This window comes from Mustela erminea, chromosome 12 (genome assembly GCF_009829155.1).
Source record: "Mustela erminea isolate mMusErm1 chromosome 12, mMusErm1.Pri, whole genome shotgun sequence".
Classification (NCBI taxonomy): domain Eukaryota; kingdom Metazoa; phylum Chordata; class Mammalia; order Carnivora; family Mustelidae; genus Mustela; species Mustela erminea.
This window is the reverse complement of record NC_045625.1, coordinates 64,835,513-64,853,824: the sequence shown is the minus strand read 5'-3', so window position 1 is coordinate 64,853,824 and position 18,312 is coordinate 64,835,513. Positions and strand designations below refer to the sequence as shown.

The following is an 18,312-nucleotide window of genomic DNA, read 5'->3' as shown; positions in this document are numbered from 1 at the left end:
TATCCTACAGAGTGAACACACTTGGAATAGCAGAAAGCTATCTTTCTCTGGACAAGTAGTCTGTAAAATTAAATATTTTGTAACAACTCATAGTGTGCTCAGTACTATATAGTAAGCTTATGTGCAGAATTTCTCCTTTTCCCTTGAGCTGCTTATAGGAAAAGAGATGTGGCTTGGAGGGACAGGTGAAGACATGAGAAGAAAAAATGAGAGCTATTTGGAGGAAGATGTTGGTTAAGCTTGATTTTCTACTAGACCTGTGCAAGCCAGAACCCCTATTCTGTGGATAGCTAGAAATTATAAAGACCCTCAGATGTCAATTCCACAGATAATTACTGAGAACCTGCTATGTACAGGGCTTTCTGCTCACTGTGGTCATGCACGCAAAGATGAATCAGGAATCCCTTGTTGCTTACAGACCATTGGAAGGTACAGGTAGCTGCAAAATGAAGCAGATTAAGTTGAGGGTCATGAGAATGATGTGCATGGCTTTGTAGCTTGAAAGGAGAATGAAATTGTTCTCTTTAGAGGGATCTGGAATGGCTCTCCAGAGGCTGTTTTACACATTTGTAGATGTGTGCATTTATGTTTGGGTGATTGAAAGTGGCAGGGCAGTTTCTTCACCATGCCATAACTCTGTTTAGTTTTTGATCCTCTCTTCCTCCCCCTCCTCCTGCCTTTCTCAAGAAAAATACTGCTGTACGTTAATTCTTTTGAAGCCTTTAATGGTATTGCTGAGACAATCATTTAAGCATTTAAAATACATACCACGTAGTACCCTTATTTTAGAGGCAGCAGTGGTTAGCCACTGGAAACTAACCATTGGCTTTGATAAAGAGGGGGATTTTATATGTTATGGCTTATGACAGAGAATGGAAAAATGCTTCAGCGAGACAGGCTGGCATTTTAAATTGGAGCACAATAATAGCAAAAAGTGCTGAAGTCAACAGACTGCTCAGAAATATGGTTACTATTTGCTGAGAGAGGCCTTACAAGATGGCCCCGTACAAGCATTTGGAACCACAGTTATTTCAGTTCATACTTAAATGTGGGATTGTGACCCTGATTGACGTCAGTGACAGTTGTATACCTGCAGAGAAAGGAGATTCAGGTCATCCAAGAATCCAAGGCAAGGAGGAAATGGGTGTAATAAGCAGCGACTTACACATTATATACATAACTTAGATTGGAAGCCATGCGAGGTGACCATGATCTCAATCTTCTGGGGTTGGCCTAAAAATTCTCCTTTTCCCCCCAAACTATTAGAATATGAATTGAGTCTAGTCCACACAACTTGAAGACAGAATGAAAGAATGAAAATATAGAAGACAGTCTTACGAGGTGACATTTGATGTATGACTTGGACAATATGAGGAAAATGGCCTCAAGAGCTGGAGGATGAGAATAATTCTTCTTCTTCTTCTTCTTCTTCTTCTTCTTCTTCTTCTTCTTCTTCTTCTTTTTTTTTTTTTTTAAGATTTTATTTATTTATTTGACAGAGAGAGAGAGAGACAGGGAGAGAGGGAATACAAGCAGGGGGAGTGGGAGAGGGAGAAGCAGGCTCCCTGAGCAGGGAGCCCAGTGCAGGGCTCAGTCCCAAGACCCTGGGATCAGGACCTTAGCCAAAGGCAGATGCTTAACTGACTGAGCAACCCAGGAGCCCCTGGAGGATGAGAATTCTAAGGGAAGAACCCGCAAGGAGAAAAGCATCAGAAATGAGTGACCTTGCCAAATTGCTTTACCTCTCTGGTCCTCTTTGTCATCATTGGTAAAAGTAGAGAGTTGGACTAAGTGAGCCCTAAGGAATTCGTGAGCTCCAAAATGCAAAGAAATGAAGACTTAGTTAACATGGGCAACAGGGCTAAATATTTTTGTTTGTTTGTTTTCTCCTGGTTTAATTGAGATATAATTGACATATAACCTTGTATTAGTTTAAGGTATATAACATAATGCTTTGATAGATGGATGTATTGTAGTGTTTGTTTTGGAAGATGGTAGCCCTGGGGGGTGTTTGAAACATTAGGAACAGGATGGAAACGAGAGGAAGTAAATGTTGGCAAGACAAACATCTTCTGTCAGATGCAACAAGATTCCAAATTAGTGGGAGAAGATAGTGTTTGGGGGAACAGCTCTTTCTTCTTTCTGATGTTTCCTGTCTTGTGAGGGGAGCTTAATTACTGTAGCATTGCCTATCACTTTATTTCTTCTGCCCTAGGGGAGGTGGAGTGGGAAGAAGAAATTGAGCATGTTCTACTGCTTTCAGTTCTTCCCTTTTGCTTTTGGGCAGCAATCCTGATCTTAGAGGGCTTTTCTCCTTACTTCTCCAGGCCCTAATTCTTGGCCGGGAATGGTACCTTCTCCTCTGGGAGCTTTGACCTGATCCAGTGTTTCTTGTGATCCTGTGGGTAAATCTTTTGAATTTGGGGATTCAGTTTTCATGTACCTTTGGCTGCCATGCTGAATCATACTGTCCAATTTAGCCTTCGTCAGTAATGATGGTGATATTTTGGTATCTTTCTGCCACATCCTCGTCTTAGTTTTTGGTTATGTTCAGAATTTGGATGGGCAAGAAGAGGGCCATTCGTTTGGCCCTTTCAGACCCCAAAAGCTAGGATTCAAGAGGAAGGGAATTAGCTTTGTTGAGAAGGGATATTGTTTCCTTTGAATCTGATGGGGAGAAGGCAGTAGTTGTGAAGAAGTACAGATACTTGAGCCGTGATGGAGTTTCAGAGATTTGAAATCATCTCAGTAAAGTAGGAGGCCAATAATCAATGGAGAATGAGTCAGCAGGTGTGGAACTGGAAAGTTAAGAGAAGAAAAGAGTGTGGGGGGTGCATTTAAGAATCCACTGAAGAGAAGAAAACTGTTGCCAGTTAGGGCGACATGGTGATGTTAACAGGCTTGGATATGGTTGGCGCTCAAAGACCACCTCATTATCTGCCACCAGTCACAAAAGGGGTGAAAACTGGTCTGTAGAATATGTTTTAGTATTAAATTATATTAATTTTCACGAACAAATGGAAAGATCTATTAGGGTTAGACAATGAACATATTGTTACAGAAGCTAAACAGTTCTTCAGACATGGTTTACATAGCCCCTAAGTTAAGCCTTGTCTCAATGGATTCAGATTTTCTTCTTGTCTGTGTGTGTGTATGTGTGTGTATATACTCAGGTTAAAAAAAAAAAAATACTAAGTAAGGTGTTTTTAACCTTACTTTCAACAAAGACTGCATATTAGCAGTACCCAACATCAACAGGATGATGTTTTAACATTTGTTGTTTTTCATTACGTAGATATACCCAATGGCTTTATTGAAGGTTGCTATTCCTTACACGACAAGTTCAATTGCTTTCATGCAGAAAAGAAAATACTCTGCTTTCTTCCCTTTGCCCATTGATTCTTCTAGAACTAAGGGGAGTGCCAGCTTCTTTATAAAGTAATCTCAAAGTATTCTTTGCATCCCTGATTTCTCTCAATTCCTCTTCCTTTAAAAATCAGATTGTGTATCCCCACATGCAGTTTGGTGGAGGGTGGGAGAATAGGGAGTAAGGAAGGATTGCGGGAGGTGATTGCACTTGAACTGGGTGTGGAGAAAGAATAGAATTTGACAGGTGGTTATGGCTGTGTGCCAAGCATGGCACATAGCTTAGTCCAAAGAGTGTGGAGGCCTGGGATCAGATCGGAGCAGAGTGTTGAGCAGGCCCTTTGGCTAGAGGGCAAGGATGCAAAAGGTGTATGGTCTCTACAGTGGGGAAAGTAGCATGAAACAGGATTGGACAAGGCTGCAAGAAGCCAGATTTCCCCCCCCCCCCACCGCCCCCATTAGGGTAGGTAAGATTTTTCTGAGGAAATAGGCTATGGAGATGTAGAAAGTGAAAATTCAGTAGGTTTGATTTCTAGAATTAGATTCTAAAAGGAAGAGAAATAAGAGTCTAGCAGACGGACAGATAAAATCTGAGGGGAGGGGAGGAGGAGTTAAACAGAATGAAAAGGGAGGTTTCAGTTGTACTTGAAAAGCAGGTGATACTGTTTTGTAGTTGATACAAGAATACCTCCTGTTATTTAGAAATACAAAAATTATTTTAAATATATCTACTCTCTCAGAGTTGTTATCCCCCCCCCCCTTTTTCATCATTGGTAAAAGAATAAAAAATAAAGTACAGCATATGCTGAAAGAAATCAGGTATACAACAGGGACTGAAATAATTTCAAATAATTTTTCTTTTAGGCAGATTGCTATTATAAAATAAGAATACATTTTGATTCAGAACTTTTATGAAGAACTTGGGCATTTTATTACAACATCTGTTTCTACATTTTAATTTCTCCTTTTCCTTTTATAGATATTTGCATACTTTTTTTTTTCCAAATGAGAAGACCTTTTTGTTTGCCACAAGAAAGCTATTATCCAGAATGTTAATGGGTTTTCAGCTATTAAGATGTAATGATATACCTTGAGTATTTAACTATAAATTTGAAAAATCTCCATGAACAATCTCAAAGGAATACTTAGAATGCACTCCTGGTAAATTGGCTCATTTTCCTGTAATTTACTGGAAGTGCTGATATGAGAGCAGTCCTAATGTGAAAAGTACATTAATCCCTGGAGTTACATTTTATGTATTAAATTATTACTCTCAAAGAATAAAACGTATGAGGCCATTTAGCCTTCATTCACATTTGTTACTTAGAATCACAGTAGAGAAACAGTCACTTATCTCTGATGCACAAAATTAGAAATGTTGCATTTAATATCTTTTAAAACAAGAGGCACAGTGATGCTCAGTTTATGCCTTTGCATAACAATTGCTCTTTTCCCAAACAAGGGCTGTTCTAGTTAAGAACAGGATTCTTCGGGGCTTTGTGGAGGCCCCTTTCATTCCATTGGTAATTGAAATATTTTTAGAAACCCATAATGCAGCTTTCTCTGATGTCAGTCAGAAAGATTAGTCTGCCTTCTAGCCCTGAGCTTCTACCACATTGGGGGTTATTAAAGGAGCTAGTCAGTTTGCTGAAGCAGTGGTTGTAGGAACACTATGAGTCTTATTTGGAATTTTCTCTAATTGTGTTTTTCTTCTTTGCCAGGGGACTGAAAGTTGTGGAACCACAATTTGTGACATCAGGTGTTTTTTGGGTAAGCAGCCATTTATGATTCTGGAAGATTAAGGCAGATAGGAAGCCCCTTCTGAGACTGTAACAAAGCTCTCGAACAACAGCCGACACCATGGACCTAAAGCTGGACCCTTCCCGGGATGACCTGCCTCTCATGGCCAACACCAGCCACATACTGGTGAAGCACTATGTACTGGATTTAAATGTGGATTTCGAAAGTCAAATCATTGAGGGCAGCATAGTGCTTTTCTTTGAGTCTGGGAACAGGTTCGAGAAACAGAGTGGTTCCACCAAGGAAACCCGCCAGTCAGAGTCCAGCGAAGCCTGCAGATTTAGGATGCCTGAACCCTGCCATAGTCCTGGGACAGATACAAGGACCTTCTCACCTAAAACAGGATATAATGATTTTGCAATCTGTGGTAAAGGTGAAAAAGATACTTCTGGTAAAGATGGTAACCATGACAACCCGGAACAGGCTTGTGGGATTTCTAGCTCAACATACTGCTGTGACACAGGGAATCACAGGAATGAGGAGTTTTTGCTGGTGTTGGACTGCTGTGATTTATCTGTGCTAAAGGTTGAGGAGGTGGATGTTGCTGCCGTGCCAGGTATTGAAAAATTTACAAAGTCTCCCAAGCTCACAGTTGTTTCTGAGGAGCTCAGGAATCAGATCGTACATGAACTTGTGACTCTGCCGGCAGATCGTTGGAGGGAGCAGTTAGACTATTATGCTGGCTGCAGCCAGGCTCCTGGCTGTGGGGAACTTCTGTTTGACACTGACACTTGGAGCTTACAGATCAGGAAGACAGGGACTCAGACAGCTACTGACTTTCCTCACGCCATAAGGATATGGTACAGCACCAAACCTCAGGGGCGATCAGTTACATGGACCTCAGACCAGAGCGGCAGGTAGGTTATCTGGGCGCTCCACGGCCCCCTGCCTGGTAATCGCCACACTGGGAAGTGAGCCTTTGCAACGATGCTCTTCCACAGGGGACAGTCTCGGGGCAAAGATGCTCCTCTTTCTTCTGTGGCATTACCCATGTAGCCTCAAATCCCTAGGCCCACAGTGAAGCAGGTGAATTCCTAGGCCTGCTCAACTCTTAATAGGATTATTTCCCTTAAGTCAGGATGAAAGGATTACTTTCTCAAGCCCGTGTATTTCTGAGTTAGGAGATTGAAATGCAAGCCTAATAATGAAATCCTGAGCCTTGCTCTCCATTGGGATCTCTGCTGGCGACTTAAGTGCCGTAGATAAGAGTGATACAGGTCTCTGAGCAAATCCTTTCTCAAAGTTCCTTCCTATTCCTCCTGAGGGAATCAACTGCCACCACATTGGGTGGGTCTGAAGCCTGGCCAGGTCCTTCTTCCAGATAAACTCAGCTCTGCTTTGTGACTTTCTTGCCCTACCTATTCCTTGGCAGCCATGCTTCCCTGGACTTTGTCAGTTGTCATATAGTGCAATCCTGAAAATACGGGGAAGGACTGGTTCTGAGGAACGTGGCACGACCTGCTGAAGCTACACACTTGCTCCTTTGGCTGCTGTTCTTCCTATTTGACACCAGGAGACTCCATCTTTTTTTTTTTTTTTTTTTTTTAAAGTTCTATTTAGTTCCTTGAGAGCGAGCACAGGAGCCCGGGGTTGGGGGCACAGAGGGAGAAGCAGACTCCCTGCAGAGTGGGGAGCCTGATGTGGGACTTGATCCCAGGACCCTGGGATCATGCCCTGAGCTGAAGGTAGCTGCTTAACCGACTGAGCCACCCAGGCGCTCCTGGAGGCTCCAGGTTTTGAGTGTGGAGAGAATTGATGAGGCATTGATTGCCAGGGGCGGTGTTTAGGCAGCCATTTGTCCTTTTCTTCTTGCCCTTCCTCCAACAGTTGTTCAGGGTTCTTAGAATTTGAGAATTTTAAAATCAGACTTCATTGATTCGTCATTATTTTACCTGTTTCTTTGTGCTAATGTACTGCAGGTCGGTACAGTAATTATTGTAGAGCTTGGCTAGAGAAATGTTGATCTCAGTGACCTTGTTTTGAGTGACTCCCTTGACAGAGCGGTGATCTTAAGAAATTGCTTGGATCTCTTCCCCAACTTACCTCCTAAAACCTTTTAGTTTTTTTTTTTTAAGCATCACTTTGACTTTGAGCTCTAATTATACTTTTCCTCTCCTCCAATCTTGCCTCTCTGCTCTGCTCTTCCTCCCCACTGAGAATGAGTTCACTTCTTATTTCTGTTGGAGTCTGAGGCAGCCTTTGAGAAATTGCAGTGTTGGTGCAAACTTACACTGGTACAAAAGCATACTGATTTATATATAGAATAACATTGGATATTCTTGTGAAAACAGGAAAAGAAACAGGTGTTCTTATTGTATCTTTAAAATTTTTTTGAAATTATTAAGGGTAGGGTTTCAATCAGATCTAACAAAATATGGCTTCTGAATATTTAATTTAGGAAATCATAGTTTTTAACATTCCCAGGTATTTCATTTTTGAATTAGAATATTGGGGAAGAAGAATCTGTTGACAGTAGTTGGAAGAAATACTCAATTAATGGCTTCAAACATGGCTTTCTTCTCAGTGCTCATTACACAGAAAGAGATTAGACTTGTGTATTATATTACATGTCAGGTGTTGAGTAGGAATGAGTTATAGATAAATGCTGATTTTCATTAAGAAAACAAAGAGGGGCTTGGGCACATCTTGTTCCTGCAAAGGTTGACTTGGCAAAATTACTTGTGATGTTTCCTTTTCTGATAATTCAATAAAATGCATGATCACAGTAGGAGTTTAAACTGTATCCTTGGAAGTTTGTGATTATACATTAGTAAATAAATGGCATATATGCAGCCTTACAAGAATAATAAATTTTGTTTTAAAAAAGAAATCCTTAAAAGATGTTTTCTCTCCCTTTTGCCTTTTTTGGGGGTAATTTTATTACACTCAGGATACTTTTCCATGAATGGCCACCGAATCTTTCTAAACTCTCCCACATGCATACAAATAAATCTAGGTTTATATTGGTAACTGTTTGGATATTTTAAGGACTTTTTTTTTTTAAGATTTTATTTATTTATTTGAGAGAGACAGAGCGAGAGAGGGAACACAAGTAGGAGAGTGGGAATGGGAGAAGCAGGCTTCCCGCTGAGCAGGGAGCCTGATGCAGGGCTTGATCCCAGGACTCTGGGACCGTGTGACCTGAGCTGAAGGCAGATGTTAACGACTGAGCTACCCAGGAGCCCTAACTTTAAGGACTTTAAGATGCCAACGGATCCCAGGTTGCTAGACAGAAAAAAATTCCTTAGTGATAAGAGCAGATAATAATTATTAGGGCTCCAGGGTTTTATGAATATTATTATGTGAAAATATATAAAATTTTACAATTGTGTGAAAAATATAATTGGGTAGAGCTTATTTTCTCCATGGGATAGAGTCTGCAATTACTAAGACCAACATTTTATTCTTGAGTGACAGAATACCGTCAGCGTACCTATATTCTTAATACTGGATACAAAACATTTTATTCTCATTTTACAACTAGGAGAAGTGAATGAAGTTACTGAAAGTGCCTTGAAAAAAATCCATGTTTCAGTTGTAAAAGGGAGCCACATTTCTTATTTTTGATCTTTAGCATGTCCCTTATTGTATGCAGAGATCTCAGTACATTTAAAAAATATATTAGCTTTCAATAATTTTTCTATTTTTAAGGAGTTATTAGATGCAAACTTAAGAAAATCTCTAAATTGGTACCTTCCCTTTCAAGTTCTATCAGTGGCTTCTCCCCTTGTGACCTTCACCTGACCCCATCTTGAAAATAAAACTTAAATTATTTAGTTTGATAATAAATAAGAGATCAAAGGATCCCAGAATGGAAAGCAAATCATGACAAAACAATCTAATTGTATTAAAAATGTATGAAAATGGGGCGCCTGGGTGGCTCAGTGGGTTAAGGCCTCTGCCTTTGGCTCAGGTCATGATCCTAGGGTCCTGGGATTGAACCCCGCTTCGGGCTCTCTGCTCAGCGGGGAGCCTGCTTCCTCCTCTCTCTCTGCCTGCCTTTCTGCCTACTTGTGATCTCTGTCTGTAAAAAAAAAAAAAAAAAAATCTAAAAAAAAATGTATGAAACAACCTCATTGTAGGGGTTTGGGGGGCAAAGGTGCTGAGCTAGGTCACTTTGGAAATGTGTGGAGTTTGTAAGACTGAAGGCAGAAGGAACTGCACCTAAACACTGTGCTGTAGTTGATAAAATTATTTCTTATGGGAGTACAGGTTAACAATTCTAGTACCACTATACATGTATACTGAAACTGAGCAATTAAGTAAATTAAGTAAATCTGGGAGCCAGGTTTCTCACTGTTGAAGTGGGAGGTTACAGATGAGCAGGAGGAAGAGGCTAGAATGATCTCTGTGGTAACAGAATTGGAGACATCACTATAAACTCATGTTTAATGTTTAGTTTAAGATGGTTACAGGTGGTTGCATATAGAAATAATTATAAATAGGTGTTTCCCAAGGATTAGTGTGCACATGTAAATTTCCTTGCTTGTCATCTGGGAAGGTCTAGAAGCACAGTGCCTGGGTCTTGATTTCTAATACCATTCTCCAATAATGAAACCAGGGCTTCTTAGAGGAATGGCTAGGACTACGGGAAATGCACAAGATGAGCCTGGAGCATCTTGTAGTGCCAGAAAATAAGGAAGTACTCAAACAATAGCAATAGTAGCTGGCAACTTGAGGGCATATGCCCAAGGTCCAAGGAACCATCGGAAAGAATTCCTAATGACCAAAGCTGAGCAACAATATAAAATGGTCTGGGATGATGACCTGAAGTATAAAATAAATAGTCATGAGCTCACGTTGCTATAAATAAACACATGGAGAATAGACCTATCTAAGGTACAGAAGTTGTCCAAGTTATTTAGATACTCCATCCTCAAGGAGGTGAAACATGACTCTGCCCCTTACTAAGTATGGGCTACATAGAAGCCCGACAAACACGACCTCAGTGAGGAGATCAAGGTTAGCATCAAAGTGAGGAGTCATGGGGTGCCTGGGTGGCTCAGTGGGTTAAAGCCTCTGCCTTCGGCTTGGGTCATGGTCCCAGGGTTCTGGGATCGAGGCCCGCATCGGGCTCTCTGTTCGGCGGGGAGTCTGCTTCCTCCCCTCTCTGTCTCTGCCTGTCTCTCTGCCTACTTGTGATCTCTGTCTGTCAAATAAATAAATAAAATCTTAAAAAAAAAAAGTGAGGAGTCATGTTGATAGTGTGATGTGATGAAATGACATCTTTGTGATTGTCCTCCCCCAAGCCCATAACCTCAGTCTAACCAAGAGAAAAACATCAATAAATCCCGACTGAGGGACATTCAACAAAATACTTGACCAGTACTCCTCAAAACTCTCAAGGTCAGGGCTCTCAGGTAGCTCAGTCGGTTAAGCATCTGCCCATCTCGGGTCGTGATCCCAGAGTCCTGGGATTGAGCACTGCATTAGGCTCCCTGCCCAGTGGGGAGTCTGCCTTTCTCTCTGGCCCTCTCCTAGCTCATGTCCTCTCTCACATAAATAAATAAAATCTTAAAAAAAAAAAACCCGACTCTCAAGGTCGACATAAACAAAGTCTTAAGAAACGGTCCCAGTCAGGAGAAGCCTAAGGAGACATGATGATTAGAAGTAATGTCATATCCTGGAACAGAAAAAGGACACTAGGGAGAATGAAAGAAATCTGAATAAAATACAGACTTTAATAATGTATCCATACTAGTTTATCAGTTGTGACAAATATACTGACAAAAGGTGTTAATAACAGTGAGTATGGAGTAAATGGGAAATCTGTGTGTTATCTTTGCACATAAAAGTAAATCTAGGGGTGCCTGGTGGCTTGGTCGGTTGGGCCTCTGCCTTTGGCTCAGGTCTTGGTCTTCGGAACCCTGTATCGGTCTCCCTGCTCGGCGGGGAGCCTGCTCCCCCCTCTCTCCCTGCCTGCCTCTCTGCCTACTTGTGATCTCTCTGTCAAATAAATAAATAAAATCTTAAAAAAAAAAAAAAGTAAATCTAAGTCTAACCAATAATAATGTTTATTACAAAAAATAAACTTCAAATCTGGAAAACAGTCACCATCTTTCTACCTTGAAAGCCCTTATAAAAGTCAGTAATTTCTTTCTCCCCATTATTATTCCTTTTTTCTGCCTCATTATTCTAGTTCTAAAGTGAAGTGTCTGATCTTATAAAAGCTATCTTTTCCTACTGGGGCTTAGCCATTGTGGGATTATGGAAGTTCTTGAACTGAAAAGATCTTTCTTGCCTCTATCATATAGATACTGGATTACAGGTAACATTTAAAAAGGACCACCAAAACAGGACCCCTGGGTGGTCAGCGGATTAAGCTTCTACTTTCACTCAGGTCATGATCTTGGATCCTTGGGATTGAGACCACATTGGGCTCCCTGCTCAGCAGGGAGTCTGCTCTCCACCCCTCTGCCTCAAGGCCTACTTGTGATATCTCTCTCCCTGTCAAACAAATAAATAAATAAAAATCTTAAAAAATTATTAGAAAGGGGTGCCTGGGTGGCTCAGTGGGTTAAAGCCTCTGCCTTCAGCTCAGGTCATGATCCCAGGGTCCTGGGATTGAGCCCCACATCGGGCTCTTTGCTTAGCGGGGAGCCTGCTTCTTCCTCTCTCTCTCTCTGCCTGCCTCTCTGCCTACTTGTGATCTCTGTCTGTCAAATAAATAAATAAAAACTTAAAAAAAAAATTCTTAGAAAAAAAAGGACCACAAAAACAGACACCTATATGATAGTCTGATACAACAGGCTTCTTGGAAAGCCTGTTTACTTCGTGTAGTGTGATTCTTTTCTCTGCCCTCTAAAAATATTTTGAGAACTATTTGAGAACATGGGCAGAGTCAAGAATGTGTTAAGGGGTTGTTGCAAAGCTAGGAAGGGAGGGGACTTAATATTTTGGTTCTAGATCTTCAGTATGCTTAAGAAAAAAACTTTTAGAAATGAAAGTCTTTAATTCAAAATTTATGTACTTTTCTATTCCACTGAATAAAATGTTATTTAAAACCAAAAGCATTCTCCCGTTCCCTTTTCCCTTAGGATCGTTAATAGTTGTGGAACCAGCCCAGTGGTCTAGAAAACCTGGGTTTAAGCTAATGACATCACTGAACATGAGCTGAATGGAGTGGAAATTCAGTTAAATATAGGAAACTTATTTTTGAAACTCCACTTACTTGGATCATCATTAAAGATAAGGAAACTGACTAGGAAAATACATTATAATTTAAGGTAATATTAAAAATTTTAAATTTCTTAAATCAGTATGATATTGTTTTGGACAAGGCCAGGATGAAGTTGGCAAAATACTAAAGAAAATCATTTTTCTCTATCATGTTTCTTACTTAGCTGTTGGACCAAGGAAGATGTAGACTTTTGGAGTATTTTTAGTTTGACATCAAAACCAGATGTTAAAACATGTCTTTTTTCTTCCCCCATGAAATTAGTTTCATTGTTTAATATCTTACTATAAAGGAAAGTTTGAAAAGAATAAGCAAAGAGATTCTCTTTGGTAGGAGAGTCCAGGTCTAAAAGGAACATTTCTACAGTTAATCCTTTTTTTTCCTTTCCTGCTTCAAGAAACCAACACAAAATTCCTGAGAACTGAAGTGGAAATACACATTAATGCTATAATATCATTGTAAGATTACAGGAGGAATTGATAATCCCAAACTTGAAGCTGTTTGGAAGAATTCTATTTTAACCTGTTTCTCCCCTTGATTATAGATCTGCCTCTATTTACCAGAATCCCAGGTGAGTCCTAGTAGAAAAGGTAATAATGATGGGCAGTCTTAATTTACACAAGTAACCCAAATGACTAACCAACCAAACAGAAAAACCCTGAATAACTAAACATCAACAGAAAATAACAAATCACAATGTTGGAAAGAACCTAGAAAGTGAGAGCCAGGTGACCAGAATACTTATCTGAGCTGTGCTGCCCATTAGCTGTGTGACTTCAGATAAGGCCCTTTATATCTCTGGAGCTTAATTTTCTCATGTGTTAAAAAGAGGTTTCATCTTAGGATCTCCAGATGAGACTTCCAAATGAGAAATACTGTCTTTGCCTTTATAAACAGCTTGCCTCTGTGGGTGTGTGTGTGTGTGTGTTTTTAAAGATTTATTTATTTATTTATTTGGCAGGCACACACACACACACACACACACACACACACACACACACACACACACACACCCCACCTCCACCCCCCGCCCCCACAAGTAGTGGGAGCCGGAGAGGGAGAAGCAGGCTTCCTGCTGAGCAGAGAGCCTGATGTAGGCCTTTGTCCCAGGACCCTGGGATCATGACTTGTGCCGAAGGCAGCCGCTTAAGGACTGAGCCACCCAGGCGCCCCACAGCTTGCCTGTTTTGCACCCAAAACACTTGTGCTGAAAAGTGGTGAATTTCTGACTCAAAGCCACTTCCATTCAGTCTTGTGCATTTCGTACACAAAATCTGAGTCAAAGCAGCATTTTCCTTTGCACTTGCCATATGTCCAGTATGATTGAGAGGGATCCCAGTTTTGGTAATTGTGCCATGAAGGAGAATTTATTAAGGAAGGTGTGTGTGTGTAAAGTTGGGGGGAGAGAGTGAGTCATAGTTGACATTTCCTGCTTTAGTAGCCTGCCTCTTGGTTTTTGTGGCGCAAGAAAGCAAGAGGGTTGCTTGCTTATAATTCAGGTTTAATGAGAACGTGGAGTCTTACTAAAGAACGGGTGCAGGAAGAAGAGATGATAAGGAATTGGAGGAGGCCTGAAGACTTTGTAACCCTGGCCAGTTTTCTAAAAGAATCAGGCTCATGGAAATGTCCCATCTGTGGCCTCCTGTCCTCCGGAGACCAGATCAATACTTCATTGTGGGAAAACATCCCAACAGCCACACCATGGCAGCTCGGCTCATCTTATCACCTGCTGCCCGCTTCTCCTAAGGCAGCCCTGTCCCCCGTCACTGAATGGTAGTACCAAATCTCTGAAAATGGGTGGTTTTGTGGAAAGTGGTGGGACCTCAAAGATTTTTTTTTTTTTTTACAGATTTTATTTATTTATTTGACAGACAGAGATCACAATCAAGCAGAGAAGCAGGCAGAGAGAGAGGGAGGGAAGCAGGCTCCCTGCTGAGCAGAGAGCCGACATGGGGCTCGATCCCAGGACCTTGGGACCATGACCTGAGCCGAAGGCAGAAACTTTAACCCACTGAGCCACCCAGGCACCCCTCAAACATTTTTAAAATTAAGAATTACCCCCTTTTCACACTGACTACAAAAGGACAAATGCGTGTCGTTGTCAACTAAAGAGAAATAATATATATAATGTATGTGTGTGTGTGTATATATATATATATATATATATTTAAATATTTTATTTATTTATTTGAGAGAGAGAAAGCATTAGAGGGGGGAGGGTCAGAGGGAGAAGCAGACTCCCCACTGAGCAGGGAGCCCTATGCGGTACTCTGTCCCGGAACTCCAGGATTATGACCTGAGCCAAGGCAGTCACTTAACCAATTGAACCACCCAGGCGACCGCCCAAATAAATAAATTTTGGACTAATCCCGTGCAAGTTTTCCTTTATGGATGGCTCCTTAAGAAAATGAGCAAGCATGTGAGAGTTGACTGACCCCTAACCTTGGAAGGTGTATGTTTTAGTCTATTTGGGTTATGATGACAAAGTACCACAAATTTATCTCTTTGTGTTCTGGAGGCTGGAAGTCTAAGATCAGGGTGCCAGTGTGGTCAGGCTATCATGAAAGCCCTCTTCTGGGTTGCAGACTGCTGACTTTTGGCTGCGTCCTTGCGTGGAGGAAGGGGGTAAGGAGCTCTGTTGGGCTTCTTTTATAAGGGTGTCAATCCCCTTTATAAAATCCTTGTCCTCATGTGACCTAAGAACCTCCAAAAGGGTGTGCCTCCTAATCCCAACAGTCAGATGGGCATTAAGATTTCATCATAGGAATCTAAGGGGGACACATTCAGCCATAGCAGCATAGTTAGTGTGTCTCATCCTTGTTTAACCACGGCACGAACACACAAACATGTATGAAGCTGAGGGAGTAGCCATTCTGGCAAGTTCTTCCTCAGTTTAGAAGTTCCATAATGGCAGCAAATCATGATAGGTCTGCTCTCATGCTGTCTTTCGATCTTCTTTCTGATTTTCAGTGTCCTTCTCCCCACCCGCCACAACTCCTGTGCCGTTTAACTGGACTCCCCAGGGAGCCTTTCACTGGGTGGCTATTCCAGGGCATGTGGGATGAGCCCTGGTGTGAGAGAGTTTTCCTGCTGGAAGGAATTATTGAGTCTGGAAATGAAGTTCTGCGCATTGGAGGCTGGCGCCTTCACATCTGTCCCGTGAGCGTTTTAGCAACATGGCCGAGGTGCAAGGCTGTGTGTGTTGAATAAACACAGCTGCATTTACTTCAGTGATTACACATCCAGATAGCTGCAGAGCATATTTATAAATGTGCATAGATTTTCCTCCCCTCTTGGGGCACAGGGTATGGGGAGAGGAAATCAACTCTCTGTAGTTGTCATTTATAGTGGTGGGAGCCATCTTGATTCTTGAATCACCATGTGGGCAGTATGATTTTCATGACTCCCCCCATGCCCCAATTTTTGTCACATGCCCCAAATTCCATCACTAGAGTTTTACCCAGTGGTTAAGTTTTCATCTCTTTTAAAAATATACTCACTTGAGATGCCTGGGTAGCTCAGTCGAGTCTCTGCCTATGACTCGAGTCATGATCCCTGTGGCCTGGGATGGAGTCCCATATTGGGCTCCTTGCTCAGGAAGGAGCCTGCTTCTCCCTCTGCGTCTGCTCCCCTTGCTTCTGCTCTCTTTCTATCTCTCTCACAAAAAAATAAATAAATAAAACAATAAAAATAAATATATATAGTTACTTAACTTTACATTGTTTTAGATGTTTGTGCTAGGGTGTGTGACATGCATAAGGATATCAGGTTGTAAAAGCTCCAAAGGCTATTGCTTATGAAGTCATTGGTGCTTGGTGTGGGCTCACTGGGAAGGAAGGGGGGAGGCTGCATCTGAGAAAGAAGAAAAGTCCCAAGAATGGAATAGGCTGGAGCACAAAGATAATCTGTGTTTTCAAGAAATTTTGCCTAGGTGATGGTTTTCCCATTTGTGAAAACATTCCAATAAGAAAGCAATTGAGTCTTGTATCAGATGTGGCTGTATTTATAGATGGGGCTTTTACACTTTCAGAGTTACAGCTCTGGAGACCAGAGGGAAGTGTGGTGTCTCTCTCATTTGGATGGGGACCCCCAAATGTGGGGCATCCCTGTGAGATGGGGGCTGGCAGCACAGGCAGTGCAGAATTCTCTGGAAGCACAACAAAGGAGCAAGAAGTTTATTGAATATACTGCGGGGTGAGGCAGGCAAGACCACAAAGGAGAGCCTGTCTGCCAGGAGGTGGTGGTAGTGGTGGAGGGGAGGGGAGGTTGTACTTAAAGGGGGAAGGTGAGCAGGTATGGGGATGTATGGAATTTTCCATTTTGGGGTACCTGTGCCTCATTGTAAAGTAGCCCATTGATTTGTTAGGGCTTATGTGTATTTTGAGGTGGGTGGCCTGATGGGTCAGATGGTCACTGTGGGCCCTTTTGCCTTGCTCTACATTCCATTGCTCCAGCCTGTTGCCTAAAAGTGCCTCTGCGGAAAGCAAGAAAGAAAACACATGGATTTTAGCAGCAAGGTTGCCCCAGTAGTGTAAAGAGGAGGTAGCAGAAGAGACTTCTGAGGACAGTGGTGGGGTGGTGGTGGTAGGCAATAGCTTCTTGGGAGCCTGGCCAGGTAACTAATCCCCATGGTGGGAGAATTCAGGTGCCCAGGGACAGTCTGGTAGAAAGAGCCTTTGAGAGGATGCCAGGGGGCGGAGTCAGGACAGAACTCTAGAATGAAATTTCTAGAGCTAGACAGACCACTTAGAGGGGAAAAATTGAGAATGAGAGAGGAAAGGATGGTGATAACATGCTTTTCAAATATCCAGCCAATGGGAGGAATTCCTTCCGCACACACACCCGGATTTATGGGTGGCACCCAGACTCAAATCTGCTGGCAATCAATCAATAGTTCATAAACCTCTCATTCCTCAATGTTCTGTGATCGGTCCAATTTCAGGCACAGTCCCACTGCTGAATGCTGTACTGTTTGTGCTTTAGAAAAATCGTGATCTCTGTGTCCATACAAGTGTCCTCTGCCATAGTGTGTGCACAGAAAGCCCTGTATGTGCAAATTAAATAGGGACTCTTCTTCTCCCTTGTCCCTTCCTATGATCTTGCTTGTCATCTTGACTCTCTGTTTAATTGCTTTGCAATCCCTCTTATCGCCTGAGCCAGAAACCTGAGAAAATTCTGTTATCTACTACTGCATACAAATCACCCCAAACTTAATAGCTTAAAAGAACGAACATTTATTATCTCACGCAGTTTCTGAAGGTTAAGAATCCAGGAACAGTTTAACTGGGTGGTTCTAGAAGTTTCAGGATCTCTTACAAGGTTGCAGTCAGCTATCTGTCAGGGCCACAGGCCTCTCAGGGCTTGACTACAGATCGAAAATTCTTTTCCAGATGCATTTGCATGGTTGTTGACAGCCTCAGGTCCTCACTGCCTGTGGGCGAGAGGTCTCTCTTTCTGCTGCTTGGGCCCCTCCATAGCCTGTTTGAGTACTGTCTTGACATGGCAGCTGGATTCCCCCCAGAGCAAGTGATAGAAGAACCCCTAAAAAACCATATTTTTAAATTCTCGGTTCTCAGGAATAACATCTCTTCTGCCACATCTTATTGGTCATATAGACCAACCCTAGTACAGTGTGGGAGGGTACTTCGTAAGGATATGAATACCAGGAGGCAGGGGGCATTGGAGGCCCACTTAGAAGCCAGCTGCCTGAGAGAAGCTTTCCTTCTCCCTCTTCTTCAGCAGCTAACTAGGTCCATCTGATTCCTCCTCTGCAGTCTTTCTCAGATGTGACCTCATCTTAAGTCTGATTGTTTCTTCAGGGAACAGGTGTGGAGGCTGATGGGGGAAGCCTTGGGGACCATATACCTAAGGGCACAGACCAAATGCAACTTCATAGGGAGAAGGAGAGCAAACCTCTTGGCAAGCCAGTCTTTTGGGGAGGATTCATTCCCTGTGCGGGGAAGGGGATA

General features: G+C 42.1%; 1 protein-coding gene across 12 annotated transcripts in view; it reads left to right on the top strand.

Annotated features, from left to right (window-relative positions):
• Positions 1–18,312, top strand: part of AOPEP (aminopeptidase O (putative)) — a 332,560-nt gene that overhangs the window by 26,381 nt on the left and 287,867 nt on the right. For all 12 annotated transcript variants that reach the window (XR_004277711.1, XM_032308869.1, XM_032308867.1 and 9 more), the window contains exon 2: positions 5,088–6,023. Coding sequence is in view for 11 of the 12 variants with exons in the window: in XM_032308869.1 (XP_032164760.1) it covers positions 5,227–6,023 (797 nt within the window). In the remaining variant the exon portion in view is untranslated. The remainder of the gene's footprint in view (positions 1–5,087; positions 6,024–18,312) is intronic.